The sequence below is a fragment of the Lingula anatina genome, chromosome 7 (genome assembly GCF_051362555.1).
Source record: "Lingula anatina isolate TDL-2025a chromosome 7, LinAna3.0, whole genome shotgun sequence".
Taxonomy (NCBI): Eukaryota; Metazoa; Brachiopoda; class Lingulata; order Lingulida; family Lingulidae; genus Lingula; species Lingula anatina.
In genome coordinates, this window is record NC_141773.1 from 8,883,864 (window position 1) to 8,900,732 (window position 16,869).

The 16,869-nt window shown below is 35.8% G+C and overlaps 1 protein-coding gene across 10 annotated transcripts in view; it reads left to right on the plus strand.

Moving 5' to 3' along the window:
• Positions 1–16,869, plus strand: part of LOC106174618 (peptidyl-prolyl cis-trans isomerase G) — an 84,476-nt gene that overhangs the window by 44,838 nt on the left and 22,769 nt on the right. For all 10 annotated transcript variants that reach the window (XM_087018517.1, XM_087018520.1, XM_087018521.1 and 7 more), the window contains 8 exons: positions 2,780–2,925; positions 10,488–10,650; positions 11,611–11,727; positions 12,390–12,492; positions 12,799–13,112; positions 14,575–14,619; positions 14,895–15,466; positions 16,816–16,866. In XM_087018517.1, the coding sequence (XP_086874643.1) occupies positions 2,780–2,925; positions 10,488–10,650; positions 11,611–11,727; positions 12,390–12,492; positions 12,799–13,112; positions 14,575–14,619; positions 14,895–15,466; positions 16,816–16,820 (1,465 nt within the window). In that variant the 3' untranslated portion in view covers positions 16,821–16,866. The remainder of the gene's footprint in view (positions 1–2,779; positions 2,926–10,487; positions 10,651–11,610; positions 11,728–12,389; positions 12,493–12,798; positions 13,113–14,574; positions 14,620–14,894; positions 15,467–16,815; positions 16,867–16,869) is intronic.

Below are 16,869 nucleotides of genomic sequence, written 5' to 3' on the forward strand. Positions count from 1 at the left end.
AGAGCATAGTGCTCGCACACCAAAGGCAGCAATGTATTTTCCCCCCATACACCTTTATTATATACAGAAACTATGTCTGTATATATTTTGATCTCTGTGGCTATGTTGTCACTTTTGCTGATGCCAATTCCGTCAGATACTCAGGTCCCTATCAATCAATCAATCAATCACATCAACTGCAGTCGACCATTGACATAATCAGTTAAGCAATAGCATACATAGATATGGTAATGTGCCAAGCATTTCAATGGGCCCAGTCAATCCAACCAAAAAATTATATTATTAAATTAATTTTCTGGGCTCAAACATTTAGTCCATACATCAAAATCATGTGACAGAATTTTTTTTCTTGTGTAGATTGTTCGACCGCATCCTTGGCAAGACTCGATAAATTTTCAAGCCAATGAAATAGATGCTGCATGCCTCGGCCCTTTGTCAATTATTGACTTTTGTTGTCTTTTCAATAGCTCTCGTCCCCGATGACAATAAAAGTGCTTATAGACATACAATTTTTATGTACAGACACAGATGTGTCTGTACATATTGCCATCACCTGCGTCTGTCGCTGCCGATGCCGGCGCCGTGCACTTTCCTTGTAAACACGATAAGTGGAGGGCAGTTTTACTTTTTGGCTTTATATTTACAGAGCTGATGAATATTCATAAAACGCAGGTCAAGTTCGAAAATCAGCATGATCCGGCCATTATTGTAGAAGTTATGCTGTTTTTTTCACTTTTTAGCATATATGCAACACTGTAAACACATTTAAAGGTAAATTAATAGGCCCGTTGTCATGAAACTTACAGGAGTACTCAATCTTACTAAAATGCAGGTCAAGTTCGAAAATCGGCAAGATCGGGCCACTATTTTAGTACTTATGCTGTTTTTTTATTTTCAGCATATATGCAACACTGTAAAAACAATATAAGAAAAACATATAGACCAATTGTCATTAAACTCACAGGAGTGGTCAATCTTACTAAAATGCAGGTTGAGTTCGAAAATCGGCATAATCGGGCCATTATTTTAGAAGTTATGCTGTTTTTTCACATTTCCTCAGATTCAATTCTAAGGCATGTTAACAGTCTCATTATTTAACTAATAAGATACGTAAAAGTGTTTGTTTGATATATCCTGCATCTTTACAACATTGTTAGTTGATTATGTAAAAATGATGGTAAACTTGTTATCATGTATTGTATAATAGAGTTTCAAAAATGGAAATAAACTCATATCATTTCAGTTTGTCAGATTGAATCATTCACTATGTTCAGAATCTCAGAATGGAGGAAATTGGACATTTAACACTATTCTATTGATATTTTTCCCATCTCATCAATTTTCTTAGTTGATCATATAAAAATGGCAGTAAACTGTTAATTTTGTTTTATGTTAAAAAATTGTTAAAAATGGGAAAACACCCATTTCAGAACAGTGCTGTCTTGTTTACATTTTGGCATTTTCAAGGTGTGACTTTGAAGTTCCATGGGCCTGAACACCTTTGCTAGTCACATTTTCTGAATATCCATGATACTAATATTTTATTATTAAAAATTGATGGTCATTATGCTGTTAAACATAATGTAATATTGCATCAAAATTTGAAGAAACCCCTATTTTGGGCACTGCTTCCATGATGACCATTTAAGGAAAACCATGTCACTTACTGTTCTCAAACTTACAGGAAAGAAACACAGGACTAAAATACAGCTTCAGTAAGCAATGCAGTCTTTTTGGTAAATTTTTTCTGGCAATTAAACAGTTTTTTTTTTTTTTTTTTTTGTGAAAATTTAACTTTTCACATATTGGCATTTTCAAGGTGTGACTTAGAACCTCCACGGGCTTGAAGACCCATGCTATCCATTATACATATATTTTATTATTAAAAGTTGATGGTCATTTTGCTGTTAAGCATTATGTAATATTGCATTAAAATAGAAGAAAACACAATTTTTGGTGCTGCTGCCATGCTGACCATTATGGGAAAACCATGTTACTTATGATTATCAAACTTTCAAAAAAGAAACACAGGACTTAAATGCAGCCTGAGTTGGAAAAGCAGTCTAATTGGCTATTTTTCTGGAAGTTATACATTTTAGTGAAATATTCATTTTTATTGTGTTGGCATTTTCATTGTGGGACTCAGAGCTCCCATGGACATAAAGCCATATGGTAACCAAATTTTCTACATGTCCATGCTATTTAAAGTCAATAATCAAAAATTGGTGATAATTATTCTGTAACTTATTATGTAATGTTACATCAAAATTGTCAAAAATGCACTGGTACTACAAACATTTTGAAAAGAAAACTGTGTTACTTATTATTATTATTATTATTTTTCCTCTTAACACACATTTTAATGTATCCCACACTGTTGTAGGGTCTGCTTCATACTTCAACTCACATACTTCTTGAATTTTGGCTTTGATTAAGTTGACTTTAGATTCTTTGTGAAACACTCCTAGTCGACTGCAGCATAGTTGACCTAGCTAGGTCACTCAGCTGGAGCTAGTCAACTACGGATTTAAGATTCTTTGTGAAAAGGGGGCCAGGTCTCAGGTCTAAAAACAAACTGACAAAGTTTTAAGAGAAGGTGGTAGCTGACATAATTATGTAGAATTGAATATTTTCAGGGAATTTCAGGATCATGTAACTCAACAAAAAACAAAGGAAATTGGGATGCAATGTAGCATGATGCTTTGATGCAGCACAAGGAAATTAGAGTAAAGTGTGTGTGTCAGTATAGCAATGGAATGATGTATATGTTTAATTGTAGGAAACATGTGGTTTTTGGCCATGTAATCAGAGGACAGGATGTTGTAATAGCTATTGAGAACCAGAAGACAGATGAAAATAATCGTCCTATCAATGAGGTTAAGATAACCAGCTGTGGAGAGCTTATTTTGCAGATTAAACAAAAAGGTAAGATTTTTGAAAAGAGAGCTTATTTGATTTGTAGATTGTATGACGAAGGAGGTGAACAAAAGTTTTCATAACTTGAAAATAATATTATATTCTTCTAAATATTTCCTGACCTGTTTACAAGGTGCCAAATAAAGGTAACAGAGTAAACAGAGAGAGAGAGATAATCTCCGCTTCAATTACACAAACATGCTGAAACTGTCGGTCCGATCAGTCATGACTGGCAAAATTTTTCTGGACCAATAAAAAATCTGACTTGGTTGGTCCAAAATTCTAAACATAGATTGTGGCAGTGCCACAGCATGTAACAGCTATGTGAAGTCTTGTTTTAAATTTCTGAATTTTGAAAACCTTCCCTTTGTATGTTCAGACACAGATGTATCTGTATATACAGCTGTCGCCTGTGTTTGTTGTTGTCATTGTTGTTGCCTTGCACTTTCAGTGTTATACAAATAAGATGAAAAACGTTTTACTTTTTGTGTTCAACTTACAGAACTGAAATCAAAAGTTGTTTTATTTTATTATTTTTTTTTTAGCATATTTTATCCATTGTCATACAAATTGGAAATCTTTCTATTCACTGTATTGCATCGGAATTCTCAAAATGACCTATATTGTGCATCAGTATAGTCTTTACATTTGACACCACTGCAACCTTGTTTCATTATCAGTACCTAATGTTATATAACAATGTCTTCTGAAATATACAGAAGACACTGCAGTTTATACATTACTGGAAATATTTGAAACTTAATTATCTAATTCTATATTGAACAATTATATTGGTTCATCATGAAATGAGAATGCACAGTGTGCATGCACGTCAGTAGCACAAGGCGGGAAGTGCGTGGTTAGCAAGAATTTTCTTGCATGTATGTATTTTGACATTTTTGTCAATACATATTGGTGTATTCTGTTCTTTTTTGGCAATACATCTTTTTTCCAACATGTTGGAGAAAAATGAGCTGGCGAAGTTCACCCTGAGCTTCAGAGCTTACTTGACACTAACCTTTTCACTGTAGCCGATCTTCATCGTGTCAAGTAACCTCTGACGAAAATAGTTTGACCTAGTTTATATAAGCCAATCAAATCCATGTTTCAAAATTTTTCACCAAAGTTTGGTGAAAACGCTGATTGGTTGACCGTCAATCGGCAATCCTCGGCTAATTCCGCAAGCTCCATACTAACAACATAGTTATTGTCGAGTGCGGAGACATCCGAGTAGTTCCGAGTGTATTACCGTACACAAAGAAAGCAAGGCGAGTGACTACGAAAAAGAATGTGTTAAGTTATCTCTTGATTCTTTGCAAAATATGAGTAAATCAGAATTGAAACCATAGGGTCTAGCAGTTTGAGGCCCTGCATCATTATCTACTGAGAGACGATGTAATTTGCGTGCTGCCCACAGGTTACGGCAAGTCCCTGATATTCAGCCTTATCTTTGATTGGTCCGGATTTGAACAAAGCGCGCTTTGACTCGTTCGCGTTCATTGGCTAGATCGTTTAATGAGTCATTGAGTGCGGGCTTTTAAATTTGATTGGCGGGCGGCGGAGGCAATCGAATCTGGTCAGAGGTTACTTGACACGATGAAGATAGGCTACAGTGAAGAGGTTAGTGTCAAGTTAGCTCTGAAGCTCAGGGTGGCGAAGTTAGACTTGGAAAAATAAACAAGTGGCTAAAAGTAGTGAGAAATCTGCTGGCGCTGAAGACCACTAGTGTTGCTGCGAAAATCGCAACAAACCAAGAATCGAAGATTCTAGAATACTTGCAAAGTCTGAATGAAAAACAGACATCTAACGATGCCAAATTGGACATGTTATCTTCTAGGAAAACTGATACAGAGGAAACGGGAATGATGAATACTAATGTACAACAATAGCCAGGCATTATTATGTAAAGCCAGCGTGCAAAAGACTGAAATCTTTACAGCGACCTCTTGAGAATGAGGTCAATCATCAGAGCAATTTTGCAGATATGGCCTAGTGTTTTATGAATGAGGACTTTGTGGGTACTCCATCGGAGGAAACTTTAGCAGCAGACATTAGTGTCATACGCCGACTCCGAGCCTGATTCAAGATCAGAAAAATCAAGTTCGGCTGTTTTATTAGCTGCTTGAGTGATTAGTGTGGAGCTTTTCACCAGAGACGAACCCACTATCTGCAGCATTTTGTCTGTGTGCTTATTGTACCACCAGCGTTAGCGCTGGCGGTACACATGGTTTCGGTCCCGTCCGGATCGTTCCGCCGGCTCCGCCGGCTCCGTTGGCTCCGCCGGCTCCGCCGGCTCCGCCGGACGGCTACCGTTACCGCTTCTCCTCCTAGACGGTAAGGGCCCCCGTACCCATCTCATGGATTTAGGTCACCTATAATCTCAACTCGTTCCACGTAAAATTTGGGCTTTGTCGGTATTGGGGTCTGGGTGTGGCACTCATTGCAATGCACCCTTGTCTAAAAATGGCAAAATTAAATGCTAATTATCTACCCTACGGAAGGAGTTATGGGAAAAATTTCTATAGACGGCTTTCCAAAAGTCATATGTGTAGATTTCAAATATACCCTTGGATTTGACCTTTGACCTTTACTTCAAGGTCAAATGGGCCAAAATTTTCAAAAAAATGAAATTTTTTACGAAAAAAATTTTTTTTGCCCTGTTATTCAGACACCACACAGACTTAACCAATAATATTATTGGAAGGTGTTACCCTTCAGGTCATCTTTCATCTCCATGAATTTGGGGTCAATCGGTGCATTTTCACGGGAGTAGCAGCCATAAGATACCGAAACTGAAAACTGTCTCTAATTCGGGAACCGTTAATGCTAGAGACCCATTCTTTTTTGCATTTTGTAGAGCATGTAAAGCCCAACACTGGAGGTGGTCTCGGTTTTTTTGTATTCCATACGGTTTTCGAGTTACGCTGTATCAAAAAGTACATATTGGTGGTAAAAGCAAAATGTGCGGTACGGTAATGGATAATAAATTTTGAACTCTGGAAAAATAAAACATAAGGCTTGGCAAAGCAGACAACTTGTGTTCAAAAATGACATTATTTCATCAAATTTGAACTTCTGACACTTCAGAGCACCTCCTATTTCAAGAATTTTGACCAAAATGACATTTTCTTTATTTTAATTAATTTTTTCTGTACGAAATTTAAGGCACATTATGGTAACTCCAAAATTATAACATTTAGTCCCTTATATCTCCAAAACTGGCAGAGATAGGTCCATAGTTACTATTGAAGTTGAATAAGAAGTCATATACTGGCAATCTTACTATGACCTTGAAAGTGACCTTTGACCTACTTTTCACCATGAACTGAACTTTGCAAATTTTGCTTCCCTTTTATCTCCAAAACTGGCAGAGATAGGTCCATAGTTACTATTGAAGTTGAATAGGAAGTCATATACTGGCAATCTTACTATGACCTTGAAAGTGACCTTTGACCTACTTTTCACCATGAACTGAACTTTGCAAATTTTTCTTCCCTTTTATCTCCAAAACTGGCAGAGATAGGTCCATAGTTACTATTGAACTTGAATAGGAAGTCATATACTGGCAATCTAAATGTGACCTTAAAATTGACCTTTGACCTACTTTTCACCATAAACTGAACTTTGCAAAATTTGCTTCCCTTTTATCTCCAAAACTGGCAGAGATAGGTCCATAGTTACTATTGAACTTGAATAGGAAGTCATATACTGGCAATCTAAATGTGACCTTAAAATTGACCTTTGACCTACTTTACACCATGAACTGAATTTTGCAAATTTTGCTTTCCTTTTATCTCCAAAACTGGCTGAGATAGGTCCGTAGTTACTATTGAACTTGAATAGGAAGTCATATACTGGCAATCTAAATGTGACCTCAAAATTGACCTTTGACCTACTTTTCACCATAAACTGAACTTTGCAAATTTTGCTTCCCTTTTATCTCCAAAACTGGCAGAGATAGGTCCATAGTTACTATTGAACTTGAATAGGAAGTCATATACTGGCAATCTAAATGTGACCTTGAAATTGACCTTTGACCTACTTTTCACCATGAACTGAATTTTGCAAATTTTGCTTTCCTTTTATCTCCAAAACTGGCAGAGATAGGTCCATAGTTACTATTGAACTTGAAAAGGAAGTCATATACTGGCAATCTAAATGTGACCTTAAAATTGACCTTTGACCTACTTTACACCATAAACTGAATTTTGCAAATTTTGCTTCCCTTTTATCTCCAAAACTGGCAGAGATAGGTCCATAGTTACTATTGAACTTGAATAGGAAGTCATATACTGGCAATCTAAATGTGACCTTGAAATTGACCTTTGACCTACTTTTCACCATGAACTGAACTTTGCAAATTTTGCTTTCCTTTTATCTCCAAAACTGGCAGAGATAGGTCCATAGTTACTATTGAACTTGAAAAGGAAGTCATATACTGGCAATCTAAATGTGACCTTAAAATTGACCTTTGACCTACTTTACACCATAAACTGAATTTTGCAAATTTTGCTTTCCTTTTATCTCCAAAACTGGCTGAGATAGGTCCGTAGTTACTATTGAACTTGAATGGAAAGTCATATACTGGCAATCTAAATGTGACCTTGAAATTGACCTTTGACCTACTTTTTATCATGAACTGAACTCTGCTAATTTCTTTCTCTTTTAACTTCAAACTTGACAGAGATAGGTCCATAGTTACTCTTGAACTTGAATAGGAAGTCATATACTGGCAATTTACTGTGACCTTGAAATTGACCCTTGACCTACCTTACGAAGAACTTAAATTTGATTGTACCATATATATTTTTTTGCAATAGTTTAAAAATTCTTGTTGATTGCATTTTTACAGCTTGTCAAGCACAAAACTGGTGGCTATGTCCCTTATTTTGTGTATGTGGGGGTCTATACGAATGCGCTTGCTCCAGCTGGTGGTACAATATTCGGAGGCGGTATCGCCTCTCTGATCCTCTAGTTTGTGGTGCGTATATAACTGCCAAATCATCTTATTGCTAGGGCCCCGTGGTGAGTGCCTGGCAATTCTCTGGTCTCGAAATACTCTCAGCCGTCTCCTTCAATTATATGCAAAGATGCATTGGCCATCTGTTTGGAGATGTTGCCTCTTAAACATCTAGAGTGTTGGAATACTCAGCCAAAATAAAGAATAAAATTCAAGGCAGATAAGACGTTTATAAAGGAACCTGTAAACCCAGTAAAAACAATACACTGGGCAAGCCAACTATGCTGGAAAACAGCAAGGCAGGTACACTGAAAAGTTCTCAGGGTATCAGACGACCCATGGCAGTGAGCCTAAGGGAATTTGGCGCAATGACTCAAAATAAATAGGGTAAATATACTGCCCTTATGTCATAAATTGGGAGTTAGGTTGAAATACTTCTCCTCTCAATGGGAAACAAATATGCATGACAAAAAATATTTCTGGCATTGTGAAACATTGTCATTGGTTTTAATGAAAATGCTCTGCTTATGAAACATTGAGTGGCAATTACATAATGTTTCATTCACCAAGGTATGTGAATATTACAGTTGATTTATTTGCAACAAGAATATGCAAGAAGGTAGAACAATTTTGTTCTCGAACACCACATCCTGGTGACACATTTAATGATGTTTTCAGTTTAAGTAGAAAAAATTTTGACTTTAATTGTTTTTCCTCTATTCAGCCTCATGAGGTGGCTGCAGAAAATAAAAACAGTCAAAACAAGAGTTGTTATGATGGTACATTTGTGGACAAAAATATGGTGGCCAATGTGTAGTTGTTAATGCAGATGCTGGTCAAAACTTTGATTTTACCACTTGGGGAAAAATCTTGATGCTGCAGTATTTAGAAAAGGTTCATTCTCTGTCCATTAAAAATGACTTTGCAATTTGCAAGTTATCAGGAAGTATTAGAGACTGGGGGTTTCAGAACTATCAAACAACATTTTTATGGCATTGAGAGCAAAGGCTAATTGCTAAATGTCAGTACAAGTCATATTTATCAAAGTGATTTCATGTCTGTTGCGAGCAAAGTATTAATCTGTTTTGTATTTCCGTGAATGATTTTACGGAGTTTTTAGCTGATCTGTATAACAAGGGTCGTGGATATAGTTCCTTGAATGCAGCCAGGAGTGCTCTGTCACCACTTGGAATTTTGCTGGAACGTTATTTGGCATGATTGCACCTACAAGTGATTTGTTATATGAAAGATGTATTTAATCTACACCCACATATACTAGTAGATATACCTGTGTGGGATGTTGATCAAGTTTAATGTTACTTAAATATCTCCTTTACCTAATATTAGTCTGAAAGACTTGATTTGGAAACTTACTATGCTTATTGCATTAGTAAATGTTGCCAGAATTCAAAATGTGCACTTGTTAACTGTTAAGAATTTTTTTAAGTTGATATCTAAATGTTTTCTGTTTTGACGGTTTACTTACACAAGCAGAGTAGACAGAAAGAACTGTCTAAAGTTCGTTTTAAAGCTTATCTTCCTGATAAGAGACTTCGTGTTTACATTGTCACGAAGGAAATATACTTAAAACTTACTAATATGTTGAGACACTTTAAAGGAAGCAGGTTGTCAATAAGTTTCAGAAAACCACATAAAGCAGTGTCAAAGACACTATTGCATGGTGGATCAAAGTGGTCTTAATAAGATCAGGAATAGATACTGTGAAGGGTGATGCTCATAGTGTGAGTGCAGCATCAGCCTCTAAGGTTATAATGAAATAGGCTGGTTGGTCAAATTAGAATATGTTCCATAACAAAGAAATAGTTGAAAATGACGTAGTGAAAGTTGCACTTATATTAGGTAAGTGAACTTTAGTCAGTTTATTTATAAACTGTTTATGTGTTTGATGAATAACCAATAAAGTCTTTCTTTATGAATTTAAACATGAGTTCATGTTTCATTTTGCATGATATATGCCTTAAAGTCTCATTTCATGATGAACCAATATAATTGTTCGATATAGAATTAAAAAATTAAACGAAACTTACCCGTAAGTTGATGTTTGATTGTAATTCTATGAGACAACTATGGGTGAGGAGATGAAATGCCTCTCCCACCCTTCCTTATTACATAAACTTATGATAATAGTGATGTGGATTATTATCAAAAAATGAAGTTTAATAAAAACTTCTGAAGAAATCATGCAGAAATGCTTCAAAACCTGACGCGCATGCGCACTGTGCATTCTCATTTCAATTTTCAGTTTTTCGCCAATTTTCAGCATATCTGTGTTTATATATATATATATATATATATATATATATATATGTATATATATATATTTATGAAAATAGTAATTAAAATATATACATATAAGAAAATAGTAATGATGCAGGGACAGAAAATTGTGAAATCATGATGGTTTCTGTCAGAAAAATGTTTGATATCAGAATGTCTCTTCTGATATCAAATCATGACAAATAACATACCATATGTAGATATGGATGTATGCCTTAGTCTTGAGTGGCAGGTCACCAGACATATGACTAAGGCCTGACAGAAATATTTTATTGTGTGAAAGTGTTGAAAGCACTATAATTTACTCTTGTAGCCAAGAAGAAAAAAGATACCAAATCTTCAGAATCTGAATATGCAAGTAGTTCCAGTGAATCAGGAAGTGAATCTGAGGATGATCAGAAAAATATAGAAAGAAAAAAAAAGGACAAAAAGAAAAAAGCAAAGAAGAGGAGAAAAGAAAAAAAGAAAATTAAGAAGTAAGTTTTTCTTTCAATTTTTAGTTATACTAAATGTGTGTGTTTCCGTGTAAGCATATATTAAAATGTTTTTTTCCCAAGGATTTTGTTATAACCAATAATTGTTCATTTAACCATTTGGTAGGGGTTTTTTTTCCACTTAGATAATGCAGAAATAAAAAATATGTTCTGGAATAATGTTGATGACACAGAAGCATATTTGGAATTAGAACTGTTCACTTGCAAACATATCTTCCTCAACACAGCTATCATCACCATTTTCCTGCCTATTTAATCACAACAATGAATTCTAAAACTTGATGCTAGCTAAGGCTTAGTTCTGATTTTATGAGTAAAGAGGCAGAATAATGCCCTTCTTTAAGGGAGCATCAGGAAAATGGACTCACATATTCTAAACAAAAAGATCTAAAACCAAGTACAGGCGCCAGGCTGTAATTCAAACCCTAGACTGTGTTCCCATAACCTTATCATACTAGCAGGGTCAATCTGTCTCAGTGGGGATCCTCACTAAGGTGCAGACAATCTAATCAGCTTAATTGTCTGGCAAACCAACATGAACAACATCGTGGACCACAAAGTTTTCCCAACTTTACCCAAGTACTTTTAAGTTGTGAGGGGCTGTGCCGGACATTTAAGCCGCTTAATCTGAATGCAATTTAGTGAGATTTCCAGAGGAGTCAGATTGATATAGCTAGTATGATATGTTTATGGGAATGGCCTCCTAGTTGTCAATAATATCATTTTATCTACAGACACAGATGTGTTTGTACATATAGCCATCACCTGCATCTGTCATTGTCGTTGCCATCATCGTCTTTTCTGCTCTCATCCTCATTATCTAGATTTTTTTTTTTTGCTTTTTGTCTGTATACTTTCCAGCTTTGCTGTGTTGATTCCATGTCCACTTAATGACGTTTGAGGAGTACCTTGCTCCATTAATTGTTTAAATTTTGCCATCAGTGCTGAAAGAGAAATGCCAGAAAGCCAGATTTTTTCCACTGTAAGACCAGAGGAGATTCCAGATGTCCCAGTATCCAGATTTCTGTTCAGAGGCAGCCCACCCAAAGAAGGTGACAGGTAATAGGAACCCTGTAGATGTATTTTGTGAACAAAAGAACTTAAAGTGAAAAATTAAGCCCTAGTTTTACTTTGAACCTCTTGAAAAGGTCTTCGGGGGTGTTATGTCACAACAGCTTTGACCTTTCATAAACCTTCAGTATTTTGCCTATCTGCAACTCCCAATTTTTTATTTAATTGATTAAACCGATTACCATAATAGTTCAGTACTCTGAAGTTCCAAATAACTGATAGTATTGTTATTTTAGAAAAAGTGAAATACAGAAATATATATGTATTTATGTATGTAAAAAAAAACAGAATACAGAAATATACAAAAAAATATACAATGTATGTAGCGTTATGATTATGTAAATAATGTAGGTATTTTGATAGTCACGTTTTCTAGATATCTTTGTTACCTGCAGTACATAATTTACAAAAAAAATATACAATGTATGTAGAGTTATGATTATGTAAATAATGTAGGTATTTTGATAGTCACGTTTTCTAGATATCTTTGTTACCTGCAGTGCATAATTTTAAAATTGGTGTAGCCACTGCTGATCTAAGGTATCTGATTTCATTTACTTTGGTACTTTATTCATATTTTTTTAAATGTAGAGTTACAATTAAGATATGAGGCTTGTGACTTTCTGTATTTACTTTTTTCCAAACTGTAGGAAGTCTTTTCAATTGGGCAAAGGCAGTAGTCCACAAAGAATTCCTTATCCTCATCAAATCATCACTCATTCTGGGCGGAAGATCAAAGGAAGGGGGTTTCTGGTAGGTGATTGTTGGTAAGAAGTATTTCAGAATCATTTAAAGAGTAAAAATACTGTTCTGTTGGATGCTGATACAGATATCTAATTATGTCAAGTCAGTATATCTATTTCTGTTGAGTCAGTTTTCCTTTTTCTTCACAAAGGATTGAATGATTTTGAAGGCATCTGCAATGACAGTCAACTTTGAATAGAAATGGGGAGGTTAAGTAAGTTTTGACGTTGCACTGTTTTACAAGGAAAAATTTAAGTTAAAACTAAAATCTTGAAGCTTGGTTACCTGGGAATTCTACTTTTTTCTATTTTTAAGCGTTATCGCTCAAAATCACGCTCAAAAAGCCGTGACAGAAGCATCACCCCACCTCATTGGAAGAGAGCTTCACAAAGACTGACCACTCTGGAAGACCTAAAAAGGGCAAGGGAGATAAGTAGCAGAGAACAACAAAGAGAAGAGAAATGGAAAAAAGGAGACTTAATGGGAGATGGCATGCAGCTGCCTTACCAAAGCAGCAGGAGGGGTGGAACACCAAAATGTGGTCAGGGCAAAGATGAACAGCTAGGAAGCGTAGACAGTCTTAAGGACAGGTTTCAGAAGAGAGATGAAATAAGTGAGGAGGAAACAAGGTGTCTATACATTTTTATATTTCATTTGCCTGCATGCCTTGTCGGAGCAAGAGCAACACTAGTACTGTTGCATATTTCTTGCTACTCTGGTAACTGTAGAGCAGTGTTGCAATTTTGCTTTTTACTCTTAGGGAGAACTCTTTTTAAGTATATACACAGTGTCTGTCATATAGCCAACACATATCTGTTGCTGACATTGTTTCACTGTTAACAAAATAAATGGAAAATACAAACTTCGCATATCCTCAAACTAAGTAGATTGCTTCATATTACTGCCCTGAGTGTCAGAGTCACTGTGAAATGGGCTTCAACAATGGCTCTGAAGAACAGCGACAGTGTACGATTTCGCGAACAGAGTCCACTGCAAATATGAAAATTGCCTTCTTGTCTAGCTCGGATCGCAAATGATCTGCTGGCGATATTACTCGCATGATCCTCTGCTAAAGATATGAAAATTGCCTTGTCATCCCAATGGGATCGCAAACGATCTCCATGTATGAGCTAGGTAATCGTTAAATGGTCTTAAATGGCGCAATGGACATGAATAGAAGTGACAGGTACATTTCCCTTTGAGATAATATCTTGATTTTTTTCATTGTGTCTTCCTCATTTAGGACAGCCATTGATAATAATAACAGCACTACAACTGACAAAGAGACGCGGCCTGTGACTTCTATTTACTGGCTTGAAAATGTACCTTGAGCCAGGTAATAGTAATGAAACTAAAGACAAATGGCCAACGTTCCCGCAGTTGAGAATGGAAATTCACATCTAAACCATCTATACTGTTAGTAGCCACTCGCAGGGGCACACTATTGTTCCTATCTTCTATTGAGAGTGTTATCCTGATCTTATTATTGTTTGAGCTGGACAACGCGACCATATTAGGTGACAAGCTTTTCAGAAATTTTCAAGAGGCTCTTTTTCAAGCTCGTTGAAATTTTCAAAGTGAAAAAAATTACATCGGCAGAAAATCGTCTTCCGACAAAATTTACAAGACCGATGAAATTTTCAAGTTTTTACCGTAGTTAGTGTGCAGTCAGCGTTGTGCGTTTACAATCCATGTTACAGTAGGGTGTGAAATCGCAAGCAAGATTATGCAAGATTTAAGTAGGGCTGTTGGTGTTTCCACTCCATATAGTGGCAAACTCCTGGAGCTGGTATACCCCATTGTCTCACCTCACACATTCCCCTATTGTGAGGAGAGGTCTTCCCCATTGCTAATGGAAGTATCCCCCATTGTAATTCCATGACCACTTAACTTTAAATCTGATTACTTTTGATTTTAAAAGCAGGGCCAGTCAACAGAAAGACCATTTGTATAATGATTAAGACCATGTAAGATTGTTTGTGATCTGAAATAGCAAATTGGGACCATTTCAAGTCCACTAATGTTAGTGTTTGTATAGTTGCAGGTTTAATTTTCTAGCTGATATATTGGTTATTTGTTATTGTTTTCTAGTAACCACAAAGAAAAGAAGCACAAGAAACACAAAAAGACAGAAAAGTAAGCACCTTTTACTACGTATCTTATGATTTAATTTACTTATTTTGGATAACAAGTTATTTTCTCAATTTGAAACACATGTATTGCCTTATTCTTCTCAGCTGATGATTTCATGTCATCAGCGATGTAAGTTTTCTTACTGTCATTGTTTTTTAAATATTGATTTTTGAGTCATATTTACTGTTATAAATTAATTTTATTTACCAATTTTGATTAATTCTAAATATTGATATACATGTATGATAAATCTTTGACATGCATGGTTCTTGTCTCAGGTCTAACAACAACAAGCTCAAGATAAAGCACAGCATAGAGATGCATCCGACAGTTTCAAGGTCATCTTCAAAAGAGAGAATTTTGTCAAGAAAATCAAGGGCCCCTTTAAAAGAGAAATCTAGGTCAAGGAGATCAAGGTCCCCTTCAAAAGAGAGATTTAGGTCAAGGAAATCAAGGTCCTCTTCAAAAGAGAGACCTAGATCAAAAAAATTAAGGTCACCTTCAGAAGCGAGATCTAGGTCAAGGAGGTCAAGGTCACCTTCAGAAGAGAGATCTTGGTCAAGGAAGTCAAGGTCACCTTCAGAAGAGAGATCTAGGTCAAGGAAGTCGAGGTCACCTTCAGAAGAGAGAGCTAGGTCAAGGAAGTCGAGGTCACCTTCAGAAGAGAGATCTAGGTCAAGGAAGTTGAGGTCACCTTCAGAAGAGATATCTAGGTCAAGGAAGGCGAGGTCACCTTCAGAAGAGAGATCTAGGTCAAGGAAGTCGAGGTCATCTTCAAAAAAAAAAAAAAGATCTTGGTCAAGGAAACCAAGGGCACATTCAGAAGAGAGTTCAGTTATATCAAGCTCAGGTGATGGCTCTACTCTAGCTAGCTAGATTTCGTGGTCAGTTATTGCTTTCCTGTACGTTTGGCACTGGAAATCTTTTTTTTTTTTTTTTCAAAATCAAATGTTAATTATCTTTTTTTATATGGGAAGTATATTTTTAACTGATATTTTTTGGGGTGGGTTTTGGCTAGGTTATCTTGAATGTATGATTTCAAGGATCCCAGACCTACTGTTCCTACTTTTTGGGTAGGACCCTCCTACTTTGAAAGAAAATGTCCTACTTTTCCTGCTTTTAAATGAATTCATTTGAAAGTTTTGTCATTTTGAACACTTTCTCTGCATGCTTCTCTTTTCTTCTCCTTCTCTTCTCCTTTCTCTTTTTCTTCCCTTTTTCATTTGTGTTTGGAGTTTTTCTTTTGTCTTTTTCAAACTTTGTGCGCTTGGACTACCTTGTATCTAGGTTAAATTACAATAGAACATCCAGAGCCCGGTTTCATCACAACATAGTAGTATTATAGTACTATTTATTCATATGTAAATTGGGAGAAGTCCCAGAATTCCACATGCGACACAGAATTTACATAGTGGTGATTTCCCTGCCAAATTTCTTTTTAGAAACTTCCAGACTTAAATCAAATTATATCAGTGTTGCAGGAATGGCAATATTAGATAAAGTATTTTATTCATTGGAAAGAAGTGTAACCAAGTTTTAAAGGATATTATCAATTTCAAAAGGATTAAATAACTTTATTCATGGCGTCATCTCCTTGATTAAGTTTAAATCAGTCATATGGCAACTGGCTGTGCGAAGGAAGCTATTTGTATAGAGAATATTTGTATTGTCATCACAGATCATCAGAGTAAGTGTGCTCAGTCAAACCTGGATTGTCCATGCTGTCTTAAGAGACTCCAGATCTCTCAGTCAGACAAATAAATGTAAAGATCAGTCAGTTTGTAGTTGATATCTGGAAAACATATCATAGCCACTGTGTCACTTGCTGTCACTAGTGGCCCCTGTGACAGAATTGGTGAAAAAACCCAGATGGAAAAAATGCTCTTAAAAACCTTTAATTTGATCTTTAGTTTCTCAACTTACTCATTGAAGGTATGCTCTGGTATTCATGAAAAAACAGATAAAGTTTTGAAAAATATTCTCTTTTATACAATATTATTATCTAAGTCAATAAGAGGCACTTTAAAAATTAGTGGTGATTATGCTGTAAATAATTTAGATTTTGTTGCATCAAAACTGACAAAAACCCCATTTTGTGCAGTTACATGTAAACACAACAAAATTTTTGTGACTTTTTTCATTTTTACACTTGAGCAATTTTAGTGTGTGACACAGATTATGACTGCATCTGTTTTGCAGGATAAGATGTGGTAAAAGATGGAGCAGATATTCCAGAGGCAGCTCCAGAAGGTT